The sequence below is a fragment of the Caretta caretta genome, chromosome 11 (assembly GCF_965140235.1).
Source record: "Caretta caretta isolate rCarCar2 chromosome 11, rCarCar1.hap1, whole genome shotgun sequence".
Classification (NCBI taxonomy): domain Eukaryota; kingdom Metazoa; phylum Chordata; order Testudines; family Cheloniidae; genus Caretta; species Caretta caretta.
In genome coordinates this window covers 52448887-52465775 of record NC_134216.1, presented here as the reverse complement: position 1 = coordinate 52465775, position 16889 = coordinate 52448887, and the positions used below count along the sequence as shown (strand labels likewise).

At 39.7% G+C, this 16889-nt stretch overlaps 1 protein-coding gene across 11 annotated transcripts in view; it reads right to left on the bottom strand.

The window, feature by feature from the left end:
- The window catches only part of PMS1 (PMS1 homolog 1, mismatch repair system component), an 88102-nt gene that overhangs the window by 50544 nt on the left and 20669 nt on the right, over positions 1–16889 (bottom strand). For 10 of the 11 annotated variants that reach the window (XR_012664413.1, XR_012664414.1, XR_012664415.1 and 7 more), the window contains one exon: positions 12553–12716. The exons of the other annotated variant lie outside the window; for it this stretch is intronic. Coding sequence is in view for 6 of the 10 variants with exons in the window: in XM_075118019.1 (XP_074974120.1) it covers positions 12553–12716 (164 nt within the window). In the remaining 4 variants the exon portion in view is untranslated. The remainder of the gene's footprint in view (positions 1–12552; positions 12717–16889) is intronic. 11 annotated transcript variants of the gene reach the window in all.

The window sequence follows — 16889 nt, the reverse complement described above, 5'->3', positions numbered from 1 at the left end:
GAACTGGAAAGCACTGCAGGGTCACAAGGCCTCCCTGTGGATAGCCCTGGCCTCCAACAAAGCCCCCAAAATCCACACAGATTTTAGAGGGAGCTGATCAACCCACTCTGCCAGTTCCATAGGGAAGGGATAGAGAAACTCTGCTCCCATGCATCACAGAATAAGGAGGCGATTTAGCAAGTAAAACTTGCAGTGTCCAGTTGTCATATCTCACCAGGGGTGGTGGTGGTGGTGGTGGTGGTGGTGGTAATGTTTTAGCATTAAAACAGTCATGTGTATGAATTCCTAAACTGTAGGGGAAAGCTCATAAGTCCATGTTGTTTCTGCAGCAGGTTGATCAAATAAAAACTCCTCTGGGGCTTTGTCAACACAAGAGTTTTTTTTTGTTTTGTTTTTTTTTGTTTTTTTGGCAGGAGAAGTAGATAGTTCGAATCAGTGAGATTACACAAATTGCAGTGGGAGACTGAGAACTGAATCCCATTTTTAAAAGCATTTAAAAGCCTTTTTAGTATTTATTATTAGTCAACAAAAGCACCACAGGACATAGCACTGTAACAAAACACAGTGGCAAGCTTATAAAAAGGCACACCTCCAAGAAATTATTATAAATAATTTCCTCACGGCTTCCTCTCCTAACCCTCCCCTGCATATACAAAGTAAAGCAGTCTGAATGCCCGCAAGAGCTGAAGACACATATTAGGTATTGCAGTACATACTGTACACTTGAACCAGTCATTGTTATGAGATTTCTCATATATACTGTGCTGTCACTTGAAAAGTATGATGGATGGGAAACTGGATGGCTCAAGGAATTAGTAATAGGATACAGAGCATTTCACCTCCAGGTCACCAGTTCGGAATTCAGTCCAGGTTGGTAGTGACCAAAGGTTGTTACCATCTGACAGCTGTTTGGCGGCTGATGTAAAATGAGTTGATGGTCTCTGTACAGTTCCTAGTAGACAGGTGCTCACATCACAAAAAAACCACACCATAATTAGCACCCTGTTTGGCTTCCTCGGCAAAGAGGCTGTAGAATGACTGGACATAAAGACTAAATTACTTTCCAGGTTAGGGCTGAGGCACATTGGCAGGGCAGTTGGGAAGCCTACACCACTAGCATACAGGCTATATCGCTTCTGTGGGTATGCAGTTTGCAATGTTGCCAATCCAGCACCTTTCACAAAACCCAAAGTCCTTTTCAATTAAAAAATAAATAGGTTGGAGGCTCATGACAAAACAAAGTTTGCAGTGTCCTGACTGCACCCACCATGAGGTAGCCACCATTTTAGATTCCTGCACACTTATATACTTTAAGATTTAAGATTATTATAGTTTTAATGTGCTTCTTTGAGGATTGCATGTATGAAGATTACAAACCTTCAAACACAGCTGCAGAAGACTTGCTCCTTGGAGGAAAAATTCCAAACCAAAGGGCCTGATTCTCCATTGGTTGCACCTCATTTGGGTCTAATCCAAAGCCCACTGAAATCAATGAAAAGACTCCTTTGATTTCAATGGTCTTTGAATCAAATCAATAGTCCTATAAAATACACTTTAACTCTAGAAAGTGCAAGGCACTGGAGGAGCAGCCCCCACCCTGTGATGTAAGCTGTTTTGGGGCTCCTGAGTCCTGCACAGTATTTAAATGACACTGTTAAACAAAAGCAGTTAATAATGAAGTAGTAAACTGGAAAATTTTGAAGACTAAAACCACAGCTAGTCAGCTGTAACTACACAAATAGGAATTCAAAGTGCCTGACCTGATTCACTACAGCATTACACTAGATCAGCAGTTCTCAAACTGTGGGTCGGAGCCCCAAAGTGGATCACAACCTTGTTTTAATGGGGTCGCCAGGGCTGGCTTAGACTTGCTGGGGCCTAGGATGGAAACCGAAGCCTGAGCCCCACCGCCTGGGGCCAAAGCTGAAGCCCGAGAGCTTCAGGACCGGACAACAGAGCTCAGGTTAAAGGCCCCCTCCCTGGGACTGAAGCCCTTGGGCTCTGGCTTTGTCCCCCCTCCCTGCCCCAGGCAACAGGGCCTATGTGGGCTCAGGCTTCGGTCCCCCCCTCCGGTGTCGTGTAGTAATTTTTGTTGTCAGAAGGATGGTTGCGATGCAATGTAGTTTGAGAACCTCTGCTCTAGATTTATGACAGAACTCTATTGATAATAATTCCAATTTTCCCTTCTGAGAAAATATTACATTTTAAATATCCAAAGCACCCAAACCTACTAAGTTATGAGCCAAATCTCAACCACAATTCCCCTGTATTCTTTACAGCTTCTAGTTTAGAGGCCTAATTTACTACTCTTATGCTCCAATTTTACATCACCACCACAAACTGGCATCTAAATTAATCTTATCAATTGAGGAAAAGGACTTGAGCATTACTGTGGATTGCTCAATGAAGATCTCTGCTCAGTGTGCAGCTGCAATCAAAAAGCAAACAAAATTAGAAGATGCATAAGGAAATGTATGGAGAATAATACTGAATATATAATACAACAGAACCCCATTTATCTGACCCTCCCTTAACCAGTTCTCCACATTTACCAAACAACCAGGACTCCAGGGCCAGAAGTGGGTGATCTCTCTTGTGTCCGTTAGATGGTGCTACAGCATCACATTATCCCATTCTCTGGTTTATCTGGAGTTTTGATTATCTGATCTGGCCCTGGTAATTAGACCGGATAAATGGGGCTCTACTGTATCATTATATAAATAATGGTTCATCCCCATCTCAAAAGAGATATTGCAGAATTAGAGGGTGCTAATGAGACAAGCAACAAAATAATAAAAAGCACTGACAAATTCTTATATTAAGAGAGACTTAAAAAGTTGGGATTATTCACTTTAGAAAGGAGAAAAGAAGGGACATGATGAAAATATACAAAATAATGAATGGTATAGAGAAGGTACATGCGTAACTTTTAGTCATGAAATTTTATGATACAAGAAATAAGGGACATTCCATGAAATTGAAAATAGCAAATTCAGAACTGATAAAAAGACATACTTTTTCCCCACACAGAACATAATTTGACTGTGGAACTCATTGCCACATGATGTCACTGAGGCCAAGAACTCACCAAGATTCAAAAAGGAACTGGACACTGATATGGATAACAAGAATATCCAGAATTATAATAGTTAATATGTTTTAATAAATGTTTTGGAAAGGAGACAAAAATGCTTCCAGGTTTAAGACAATCTAACTACTACAGTTTAGGACTACACTTTCATGAGGGGCAGATTATTCCACATCTGCCTACTGTGAGGTTTCTTGCACCATCCCCTGAAGTATCTGATACTGACCATGGTCAGAAACAAGACACTGGACGAGATAGGAACTGTCATACTGGATTAGGCCTATGACAGATCTTTTTATAGCTGAATGTGGAACTACAAATTGTAGTGGGGTACACGTCCCCGAAACGGGTGCAAATTTTAACCTTTGGAGGGGAAAAAAGCCAACAGATCCTTAATTTGTGAATTTTCCCATACCATAAATGATATTTATCCCTGGGCAAAGGGGCCAGCACAAGACTTATCCAACATGTAAGCCCTATTTTGTGCACTGACGTGGGAGTTTCAAGTGGTCCATGGGCTGGCCATCTGCCACGGTGTGAATTTCACCCCACTAGAACGTATGACAAACATATTGAGCTGGTTCAGTTTGTACGAAGATAAAATTAGTTTCTGGGTTCCACTATCATTTTTGCCTTCTCTAAACAAGTTTTTTCCCTTCGGCAGAAAATAACACTAGATTTATATAGTGTGTTTGGGGGGTAAATCTTAGAGAATTTGACCTGAGCAATGCATTTTGCTTCAATATCAATTTGAATTCCATTTTATTAAAAGGTTCAAATTGTGTTTTACAGTTCTCAGTTACCACATTGCTCATCTTTTAGGGGGGCAAAGACGCTGGATGTGCTAACCAAGTTAACTTCACACAATCTAACTCATTTAACATATAAGGGAAAGTATTCTTATCTAGGATTATTTTATCTAGCCCCCTGCCAAGAGCTGAACAAGTAAGTGGGTTTTATCCCAAGAAAGCTTACGCCCAAAGAAATTTGTTAGTCTCTACGGTGCCACAAGTACTCCTGCTTTTTTCTGCTGATACAGACTAACACAGCTACCAGTCTGAAACAAGATTCTGTGTAACTTAAGCAAGACTCATATACAGGAATATCCAGCTACACAGCTTTAAGATATGCCAAGATATGTTTCCTATTGATTGGGTTATTTGATATTTATTTTTTACCCAACAAAAATACAAAGTTTGAAACAATTAAAATAAAGCTTGAAACAATTTAAGATGGCTGAAATGTTTATATCATCCTAGCTCTCTGACTCAGACTTGGAAATCAAGCTTTAGTTAAGGTTTTGTTTCAAACAGGAGTACACACTTGGTAATAATGGAGAAATACAATCAGCCTTAAATAACTTATATAGAAAAGAGCAAAGAAATAAGAATGACAGAAATAGTGGACATATTTGCTTTGCAAAAATGTAACTGTGCCACTCAATTCATTTAAGTTTACTTATCAACTCACATTTTTGTCCATATACTTACTATCACGTACAGTACTGCACTAACTTCCTACGTGCAGAAAAAATGAAAGAAGGGACTATCAGGATAGACAGTAAAAAATTAAGACAACTTTTGGTCAACAATATTTGTGTCAAAGTATCATAGAGCCCACAGCCAAACAAAGATGTATCACCACACATGTTCCAGAAAAGACACATTCCAAAATAGGCTAGGCTTGAAACTGTTGGGGGAAAAGCTTTTGAATACTGCATATTAAAGATACGGAGCTCAACTGTCCCCCATACTGGTTTTTCTCACACAGAGAATGGGAAAGTCTGTTGCCCCAATCTCAGGTATGGCCAATCTGTGCTTGATGTAGGACTTGGGAGTGGACAGGTCTAGAATGACACAGATGGTAATATCCTAGCTTCGAGCTCCCCCAACACTAGGGGTTGCAAAGTGATAGTTCAGCCCTGATTCAAATTAAAGCAACCGTAAGTCTTCTCTATTGTACAATGGCAGTAAATAGGATTTTACATCAGCAGAGAACCACAGTGCAGTGCATTCAAACCACACTTTTTCCCTTCCCTGACATGCCCCTGATGCTAGCTGGGGGGTCCAGCAGGGAGTGTTGTCAATGTCTGAAATGGCGTACAGCTAACTATGCCAATGCAGCTTTGTGATCTTTAAGGATCATATTGGGAATTTCATCCCACCTATCTTAAGTATCTTAGAAATACCTATCATGCTGGTATTACTTGTGGAGTTTCCATCTGATTATTCCCTTAAAAGGGGTTTAATCCTGAAACCCACTGATCTACCAAGATCTCCTGGGGTCTAAAACCATCTGTTTGGAATCCCTTTATCCCTGAATTATCTTCTAGTCCCATGGAGGCAGCTGCAACTGCCACGCTGGTTTCTGCCTCCAACCCCTCTTTGGAGGGCAGTGGTTCATTGCAGGACCTGTGAGAAATGATAGCTCGTAATCACTCCAAGATGCTGTATCTGAAATTGTTAGTACTTCTACAGTAACTTTTGCAAACTAAAACACATCTCTACCATTTGTGGACTGATATAGATGGCTGGAATGGAACTATTCATTGTGACCCACATGGAAATTTTATGTATCGTCTTTCTTTCCATATGTTAAGGAATTTCACAAACAGTAGATCGAAGTGCATGCAAATGCTCACCACATTTACTAGTGATTTAGCTAGTGGCTACAGACTTTAAACAGCAAAGGACTTCGAGTTTTTGTAGCTGCTGTGGCAATGAGAAAGTTCCAATTCCAGGGGACAACCATCTTTATAGTGCAAAATATACCAGGAGTTTACAGGTGGCTGCAATATGGCAAATTGGACTGAAAAGTCTGACGCTGTTTAAACAAGAGTAGCTAACTCTGGAATGTGCCTGGTTCTCCATCAGGTAATGTCAACTTTAAACTCTCAGAATACTCTTGTAAATTATTTCTATTTGGCTGTCTCATTATTCAATATGCTCTCAAGGAACACGGTGATGAAAGAAGAAAAAATACCTCTTTCTAACATACCCATACTGGCAAGAGGATCAACATTATCAGTATTCAAAGAATGTCTTGGCAGGATAAACCTTCATAAAAAGAAGGAGCACTAGTTGTTCCAAGCTGTCAAAACAGCAACCGTACTTCAAGGATTGATTTGCAAAGTGATTCAATATTTACGGCTAATGCAAAAAAAAACATTTTTAGCAGACACAAAAGCAGCCAAGCATTTCCTATTTCAGAAATTCATTGATAAATATACTCAGTGAGAGTGAAAAAACAAAGTGTATTTTTCTAGAAATTAATCCAAAAAGCATGAAGAGCTGTTGGTTCTTCATACAGAATTTTAAACTCTCTTTTTTCATATAACAAATGGCTGTGACAAGCAAGTGGATTGCATAACAGTAAGACAAATTTCTAGAAACTTCAATCGGAAGGAGCATGACACCCACTGTTTAGTAAATCAAGTGACAGAAATGGAGCAGAATACAGTATGTTCTGAAGCTCATGGCCAAATGTTTTAAACTTAAGGACCAAAAGACATAAAATCTTTAGATAGGCAACTGAATAAGAGTCCTGATTTTCAGAGATGCTGAGCACTTGGTAGATCCTATTAACTTCACGGGGCTCAATGGATTTAAATGCCTAACCTCAGACTTGCACATGTGAAAAACTTGGCCTACGAATGAGCTCTTTGCACAGGTACAGTACATCCTTTCCCAGGTAAAAGTTGTGTTTTTTCACTCTCCTTTCATTCCTTAGTCAGTCCTAGCTTTTGGCCAAAGGCTCCCCTTCATCTGCACAGTTTTTGTCACTTAGGGCTTGTCTACACAGTGTGTTAATCTGCACACCACAGGGATGTAAATTTTACAGGACACCACTGTGTTGTGCACTGACTGGTCTATGTGGATCCTGCTGGCACACTCTAAAAGTTCCTTAGTGCATGGTTAACGTGGTAGTGTTTGAGGGGTGAACACTTTTACCCTTGGGAAAGGATGGGAAACCAAAATTTACACCCCTTTGATGCAGATTAATGCACCATGTAGACTAGCCCTCACTGTCAAGCTCCCTGTTATGCAATATATTAAACTATCCTGACTGCATTCCCAACTGTTAACCTTTTCTGCTTCTCTTTCTCCCCCATTCCTTCAAATTCTGTTCAGTCTCTTCTTTTAAGAAAGCAACAAAAATAAGCCTCTGAAAGAGCCCAATCCTCAGAGCTGATTTGGCTGCTCTTTGTGTTCAACAGACAGTCACAGGTGCCTCAAGCCACCCATCCACGCATGCAAATGAACATGCAAACCACCATAAAGGATCCCCCAAAAGACTATGGCTCTTTCTGCTTTGGAACCTGAGCTCATTCCTGACGTCTGTTGTCTTCCACAGCAGCGCAAGGTATTGGCACAGCCCCACAATGCAGGATTCTAGCAACTCCTTTGAATGATTATATATAACCACTTATTTATTTAACAGGTGGTCTTAGTCATAAATCCATGTACTCCATGAGAAATGTTGTTATCCCAAGCTTACCACAAAATACTTGGAAAATACTACGATAGAGCACATTTCCAGCACACAGTAGGATCAGAATGAGATAGACTGATCTGTTGGTCTGGATTACTACGGCTTTGCGATAATGGTGTTCTTCAGCTTCTGAAGAAAGAAGCCAAATAAGGTACTATTTAACAGTGCTATTGCTGTTAAAGGGTAAGTATGTAGAATTGATGAAAGAAATTAAAAATTAGAATTTAAGTAAAGAATGTTGAAGTACTTATAAAAACTAGAAAGCAATTAAATCTATTTATCAAACTATTGAAGTTTATATCTTCAAACAGATCTTAACAGTAATAAAAACTGAGCAACGAAAATGAATCCATACCCAGACCATTTTAACACATTAATAGTTTTAAAACAATCCGAGAACTCATTGGTTTGTGCCAAACCTTAGTTGGCTTATGGTTTTCCCAGCTCAGCTATAGCTAATGAGTGACCTCTTGTGTTAGAAAATCTCTGGGTTGCTTGATTTTTCTTTATTTTTATATTAATCAAGTGCTTGTGAAGATGAACAGCCCTAAAAAACAATGTCCTATCTTTAGCCTCAAAGCAAATACAGCATGTAAGTAGGAGCAATACTAGGTTATTGTTCTATATTGCCCCGAATACTGTGCTTGACTCCTGTTATAGAGTAATTACCTCTGAAGATGAGAAAATAATTCATTCTTCATGAGAGGCCAAGATAATTCAGTGTTGGTATCTTTCCCAAAACTGCCAGAATGGTTGATATCTTGATAGAGAAACTTGCTCACATGGAAATGGACTGAGATTTCCATTTGAAATAAGCACCAAGCGCCCACCATACCAGAAGGCCTTTTGGTCCCTACCGCTTTTGTCAATAGTTCCATTATCCTGAACGATTACCAATCAACTGAACAATCTTATCCTTTAAGTTTCCTTGTTTCATAATGACAGGGAATCGTTTTAATCCACATTAACAATGCAGTATTCTAAAAAGATTGGGTTTGAAGGAAAATCAGATATATTATTATTCAAATTATATAGTATATAAGGTAGAAATGTAGGAACCCATGAAAACGCCAATGTTAACTATTCCCCTACCTGATTCTTTACCTACAGGATCCTAGCATTTCTCAGCAAACTGAACTATCTGTCCCTCTCTTTGCTACTATCCTCTGCCCGTTTTAATATTACTGAAGGAATTTTTTTCCCCTAAATTTTCCCAAGCTTTTAACTGCAGTTCTACTCTAAAAACAGACTATGCAAAAATGGCATCTTCTTTCCCAACAGAGTTGTTTTCTGGGTGAACTCATAAATGCACCTACTGACATGACTGCATTTTAATCCCATGAGCTCTACAGAGACATCAAGCTGAGACTGAGAGTTGGATTCTGTTCTTTCTTGTCCATCAGCAAAAAAACTGGTTAGGAAGGTCAAATCATTTACATCTATAAAAATCCACTGCAGGTTAGTGTGAATGCACAAGTGCTCTTGAAAACATAATATGAAGAGTTGCAGAGGTTTAAATGAGGCTTGCAGAATCTCCATTGCTGGTATGATGCACCAAATGGAAAAAACTGAACTGGACTCTTAAAACACAGGATGCTTTTGCACGGCTGGCAGCAAGAAAAAGACAATCTTTTTACTTGTCAACTGAGCACATCTGATGTAGAAAACAATGAGCAACAACATGGAACCCACCATTCCATTTTTACACTCAGTTTTCAGAGCAGAACAACTTTTCAAGTATTGTTAAAGAAACCAAACAATTTTGGAATTATTCACAAGAACCACCCATCTCCCATAAGTCACCAGATAGGAGAAGCATTCAGGACTGCTGGTATTTAAAATTTTTTTTTGTTTGTTAAAGTGAGAGATTCCAAGACATAGTAGAAATAGTCAGCTCCCACTCAAAGAGAAAACTTTGTGCTGGAGATATCACTGCAGCCAAAGAGCCAGCTCAGGAACAAAAGTCTTCTTTTGGTTAAACAATATTGCAGTTTGTTTAAAAAGGTGTTTATTTGATATCTCTTTAAAATAACGTTTAAAATGAAGATATTATAGTGATGCTGAGAGGTGAGAGAGAAAAATAAAAACATTTTATAAAGGCACAATATTGTTTAAAAAGAATAAAATTAAATGAAAACAAATGTATTGTGCCCTCATGACAAGCTTCTGTGTTGGGCAGTTTTCTATGATGGTTGCAATTTCAGTAGCAGAGGGAAGCAGAGGGGAAAAACAGAAGAGACAACAGTACAATTAATGTGTTGGGGGTTAGGGGGAAGGAGGAGGACTAAAGTCCAGAGACACTGTCTGCTTCAGTACGCAGAATTACAGAGGAGTACAAGAAAGAGATTCTTGATCAAGGTATCGGTGAGGATAACAGACTTTGCATTAAAACACAATGGAGAAAAACATGGCATAATTTGAGGAGAAAAACAGAAGGCAGAAAAAGAATCAAGACACATAATAACCAGCAACTAAATCAGAATGTGACTAAAATAGACACAGAGGATAAAAGCACCCCATGAAGCCCTATCCTAGAAAGATACTCCATGTGTTCTATCACTCTCAATGTTCTGTCTTTAGAACTTCAGCAATACTTTTATTGTTTGTCGTACCAAAGTAGTTTTTAATCTGAAGCAAAGAGCATGTGGGGAGTAGGTCCCACTAAGAAGCTGACTGTGATCCACAGCAAGAATAGAGGGTCAAGAACTTACAGCAAACAAGGTATGTTTTAAAATGACAAATGTGCTACATGTCTCTTACTCTGAATACCTGAGGTCATTCAGCACATAATTCTAAAGCCTTGAGTTCAGTAAGTGTTTGCAGCTTATTTTTCATTCTTTTTCACAACTATTAGAGTGCCAAGAAATTGGACAGTTTAATTGTTTCAACTAGGCATAGTTATTATTGCTCTAAATCAATGTCATCAAAGTTGTTTTTTTAGAGACAGCTGAATACAATTTTCCTTTAAGGTCTGTGGACCCAGGCATAGGATTGCCAGGTTTTCAACTGGAACACCCCATCGAAAAGGGACCCTGGTGGCTCCGGTCAACACAGCTGACCAGGCTGTTAAAAGTCCATTTGGCCACCTGCAGCGGGGCAGGCAGGCTGCCTGCTCATCTCCGCGTGGCTCCCTGAAGCGGATGGCATGTCCCTCTGGCTCCTAGGTGCAGGAGTGGCAATGAGAACTCTGCGCGCCTGCCCGCCCCAAGTGCCAGTTCCACAGAGGCCACTGGCCAGGAACCCCCTGCCCCAGCCCGGAGCCTGCTCCCATATCCTGAAACCCTCATTTCTGGCCCCACTCCAGAGCCCGCACCCCCAGCTCAGAGCCCATACTCCCTCCCATACCCCAACCCCCTGCCCCAGCCCGGAGTCCCCTCCCACATTCCAACTGCCTTGGCCCCACCCCCCAACCCCTCCTGTAGCCGAGACCCCACAACCCTGGCCCCACCCGAGATCCTGCACCCCCAGCCGGTGTCCTCACCCCTTCCTACACCCCAACCCCTGCTCCAGCCTGGTGAAAATGAGCGAGTGAGCGAGGGTAGGGGAGAGCGAGCAACGGAGGGAGGGGGGATGGAGTGAGATGGGGCGTGGCCTCATAGAAGGGGCTGGACACAGGGCATAGCCTCAGGGAAGGGGCGGGTCAGGGGCCGGGCAAGGATGTTCAGTTTTCTGCAAATATAAAGTTGGCAACCCTACCTGGGTATAAGTTTGAGATTTTATACTACCTGCAATCCATAGCAGAACTATCACTGATCACAATGAAAGATTTACACTAAATTGCATTTATGGAATACCTATACTTTTAGTTATTATTTATTCAGTATTTTATTGTCAAATACGTAAGATCACTTGTCATTTCCACTGACCAGTGTGAACATGAAAGATTTTTTAAAAAATATTCGAAGTGATAGAAATAAAAAATTGAAATAAATGGTGCAATGAATTGAAATAATGTTTTAACTTTCAGATTGCAAGATAAGAAATTATTCAACCACCATAGAGAGAATTTTTTTTAAAAAATGGAAAAAGAATCGCTTTAGTGGAACCTTTTTGGCCATTAGGTGTCACTCTTTACTTTCTGTGGCAGCATGGAAATTTATGGGCCTAATTTTCCTCTCACTTATGCCAGTGTAAATCAGTAGCAGCTCCAATAAAGTCTGTGGGGTTAAACTAGTATAACTGAGAGTAGAATCAGGTCCAAAATACCATTTCTGCAGATTTGTAGTTAATACTTCTGTTAGACTTCCCATGATTAATAAAAACTTATTCATATAATATTAAGGTCCAAGTAGCTTTTGAATTTGTGCCGTCAAGTCTGGGCATAAAATGAGCACTAGCTTAGTCATATTTGGGCCTGATTTTGCTTTCCTTAAATTGATGTAAATCAGACTTAAATGTATTATAGTCAATGCAATTACACAGGTACCTGTCTGGCCTGATAGGCCATATTTCAAGTCTCTCCTGCAGTGATCTGTTATAATTCAGCCCTCGGAGACAAAACAGTACACGCAAGTAGCACTACCTACATGGCCTGTTTCAATGCCCAGTAAATTCAGTGGGAACCTCTCCTCTGACTTCAACTAGCAACCGATCAGACCATTAGAGAAAGGTGGAGGTATGGCTCTGCCTCTTTGTTCTGTACAATAACAAGCGTGTTATCAGTGCCCAATAAATCATAGCATTGTCTAACCTATATATACCAAATTAGGTTTTTGTGGGAGCACAGACTTCTTTGAAAGATTGGCACTGCCTATCTAAAACTCGATCCATCGTAAGCTAATAAACTCAGATGCAATGATGGAGGGGGGGTCTGAACCAACCTGCAATTATAGCAAATTCCTAAAAATCAAACATCTGATGACAAAATGCAGTCACAGTAACGAAAGTCTTGATGAACTGAACAAAATTATTATAGTCTTTATTTTCTTTCATTTTGAATTTGAGATAGTTGGCACAAGAAAAGTCACTTTTACCTTGTTATGTGTAAAGATTATCCGTAGTTCTGGCTTTATGATGCCATACGCCATCAAAAGATCTTGGATTTTTTTTAATTCCTCCTTACATTTTTTAACTGTTGAGTAAAACTGTTTTCTTACAGGAAGATTCTTAAACAGCTTCAGTGCAGCTACAGTTGTACCTGCAAGTGGGAAATAAAAGACTGTAAAGCTAACATGAAAAGTGCAGGACTGGTTGAGTGTAAAGGAAAATAACCCCGCACTTGTGCTGAAAGAGGCTATTCTTCCATATAGGTGCATGCACATCGTTCTTATTAACATTAATTAGAATCATACGTGCATGAAGAGAAGGACATACTGCTACATTAGCATTCTCCTCCACAGCAAGCTGACTGCTAGATTTCACAGCTGTGCAAGCTAATCATGTCCTTCAACTGGAGCTATGCTCAAGCTACTTGACACCTAGATTACACATTTTTTCCATTTCTGGCGAGCCATGAGGATTTACTGAATTAATCTTACTTTACGTTTTGATTTTTCTAGTTTCATCCATATCTCTTTCTCCGGTATTAGTTGACACCAATAAACTGAAGTTAAAATTTCTTCTACAGTACATCTGCTCCAGTGCAGACCTACTAAACTCTCGCCATATGTCTAATCATAGCCTCTTCTAATACTGTAGCAAACTTTTCTACATCTTTCCCTAGCATCTGCCTATAATATACCGAAAATGAAAAGCAATCCCACAGATTTTTTTCTTGAAGCGAAAACCCATCTTCTGAAAATCAGCAATTAAATATACAAGTTAATAGTAAAGTTCACCTGAATAAGAAAAAAAAATCTTACTAATTAACTATAAACAAAAGGAAAAATGCAGCACTGCATTTCATTAAAGTTCTAAAGGAAAGCCTGCTTCAGAAAGTGCCGATTATATTTGCCACTGAATTAAGAGTAATACCTATGAAATCACCAGTATAAAATCCAGATTAAAAAAAACAGTCAGTTTATAAAGAGGCAAATTTGTCATATTATTTAATTATGAGGATATTTATATATCAACATCAGGTCATGATAATTATCTCTCATGTTTAATAGGATGCCACAAGAAAGACTTTTTATACCTGAACCAAATACAGAATTAAAAACGTACTAAAATTAAGAGGTATTAAAAATCCCCGTCTTTGAAAAATGGCAAACAATTTAAAATATTAACAGGCAAACTGAAGGAGGCACTATCATATTTTACAAGAAAATTCTTAAGATTTAACTGTGCTGCTCTCTCAATTTAGCACACTCTATTTAAGCCCTGACTAAATTCCAGTCCTGCAATATGCTTCCTGGTATATTTTATACCAACTTAAAGAGTCAGCCATTTAGAGCTGTAATATAAAAAGATGTGGTTTTGATTGTGGTGTGATGACGTTTTCTTTCTTATAAACTGATTATAGCACAGATCAGGTCTTAAATCAAACTAAAGGCTCATTCAACATGTGGTCAATCTAACTTGTATTTCTGAGCTACACAGACCAGAACATTCCACTTTATGTGTCTACGAGGGTAGGGGAAAGGGTTGTAACCCCATTATAACACTTTAATGTAAGTATTATTCTCTGTTACCAGGTAAATTTACTCAAGTACCACTATTTTTTTAACCGCATGCTAATCATTTTTATTTGTATTGAGGTAATGCCTAGATGCCAGGACACTACTAAGAGATGGTGCCTGCTTACATAGTTTATGTACAGTGTATATTAACTGACAAGGAGGGCTATCGGCCTACCCAATCCAATCAAGTATAATTTAAAAAATTAGCCTGTAAGAGGTATATAATTTTATCTTACATTAAAAATGTACTTAAATGAAGACTGAAGTACTCATATTTCAGCAGCAGTCAATCATTCAACAGCTCTGGTAAATATAAAGGCCAAGACAAACAGCTCTTATCTAAAGTTTGACTTCAGTGGGCTTTAGATCATAGATTATAAGGCCCAAAGGCACCACTGTGATCATGTAGTCTGGCCTCCTACATAATACAGGCCACAGAATTCCCTGAATTGATTCCTGTTTAAACTAGAGCATATTTTTTAGAAAAACATTCAATCTTGATTGAAAAATTGCCAATGATAGAGACTCCACCATAATCCTTGGTGAATTGATTCAAGGTGAACTACCCTCTCTGTTAAAATTTATATTTTATTTCAGTCTGATTTTGTCTAGTTTCAGCTTCTAGCCAGATCTTGTTATACCTCTGTCTGCTAGATTTAAGAGCCCATTATCAAATTTTTGTAACAAACGGTTTGCTCATGCCCAGCTTACCAGGTGATCCAGATCACTATCAATAACCTGTCCCCTTCAGTATTTATTATTCCCCCAATCTTTGGGTCATCTGCAAACTTTATCATAATGATTTTAGGTTTTCCTGCAGGTCATTGATAAAAATGTTAAATAATGTAGGGCCAAGAACCAAACCCTGCTGGATGCCACTAGAAACACACCTGCTCATTGATGATTCCCTATTTACAAGTACATTTTGAGACCTGTCAGTTAGCCAGTTTTCAATCTATTTAATGTGTGCCATGTTAATTTTGTATTGTTCTAGTTTTATAAACAATTTTGCAGTAACAAGTCAAACGCCCTACCGAAATCTAAGTATATTACATCAAACATTATTAGCTCATCAAAACCCAATACTGTTACTTTGGCAGGATCTATTTTTCCATAAACCCTGGTTGATTGGCATTAATTACATTACCCTATTTTAATTCTTTATTACTCAAGTCTCTTATCAGCTGCTTCATTATCTTGCCTGGGATCAGTGTCAGACTGACAGCTCTGTAATTACCTGGGTTGTCCCATTTACTCTTTTTAAGTACTGGCACAACACTTTGCGGAACTTGCAGAGCAGGCGTGGCTCCACTAATTAAGTGCCTGGACCCTGGAGAAAACGCACATGTAAGGTGAGGTGGTGGCCTTGGGGGGAATAGGGAGTAGGTGGAAGGGGGCAGTGGTGTGAGAAGAGCGGGTGAGGGGAATTTGGGACGTGCAGGGCTGTGGTGGCCAGAGAAAGAGGTAACTTTCCCCAGCTCCAGGTCTGTGGCTGCTGGGGAGAGTCGGCCCTCCTTCTCAGTCTCAGCTCTGTGGCTGCTGCGGCGGGGGAAGAGAGGGAGAGACACCCCCCTTCAGCCCCAGCTTGGGAGAGAGGGAGAAATTCTCCCTCCTTCCCAGCCCCAGCTCGGGGGCTACTGCAGCAGGGGAGGGCACATCCATCACATCACAAAGGTAAGACTACTGATATTAAAATATGAGTTGTGTGCTTTTATTTGTATACCAAAAAACCATTAATTATTAAGGGATTTTTTATACAGCGCTTTTACTCAAAGTGCTTTACACCAGTTAGCTAATGGTACAAGCAACATTTGGAAAGATCATTAAGTGGTCCACCGAGACCCTCAGCAATTTTCAAGTGGTCCACGAAAAAAGAAGTTTGAGAACCACTGAACTACATGATTAACAACATCATTCAACCCTCTTCTCCTCTACTTTCTCTCTCCAACTCTACTCAGGTGCAAATTCCACTCTCCCATGTTACGGGTGAGATGGGTGGCTGGAAAATGGATCCCAGCAGATCCCACACTGCATGACTGGTTGTGCTCAACAGTCCCCATTATTTACACACCAGGTACATCAGGCAATATTAGGACCGTTCTTGTAATTGATGCGATGGTGGTTTTGCTTGAGTCCAGACAGATTAGGTCAATAAGATAGGTAGAATCCACAAGTACTGCATAAAAGTCCCTGAAGAGCTACATGTGGCTTGAAAGCCATAAACTGAGTATCTTAAGGCTAGAGAATTTCTTTTCACTCCCTCCCTCCTTCAACCATATCTTATTATGATAATTTATATTACAGTGACACCTGGAAGCTCCCACCATATAAAAGATGCCCCAAACACCCTGCAATCTGATTTAGAGAAGGTGCAACAAGTGCGTGTAGCAAACAAAAAACAGAGGGCATGAGGAAGGAGAAAAGGAGAATAGTAACAAGAATGTGTGTTTACAGAGGGCAAATAAATAAGATAAATGTCAGCATTCTATAATGGCCCCATACCTAATCATTACATGTTGGTAATTTCCTCTAAAGGCATCACAGTAGAAGTAGGTCTTGAGGAGACAAGAGTAGTTATAGAACATTCTTCCCCAGTCACCTTAAGGCATGAAACAAAGACTGAAAATACTGTTGGAGAAGCAGACAGAAAGAGTGGTGGAGGCTGGTACTGTTGATGGAGGGCAGGAGGCAAAATGATAAGATACAAGTTGATAGAAGTTGGGCTTCCAAGGCAAGAATCACAAGCTCGT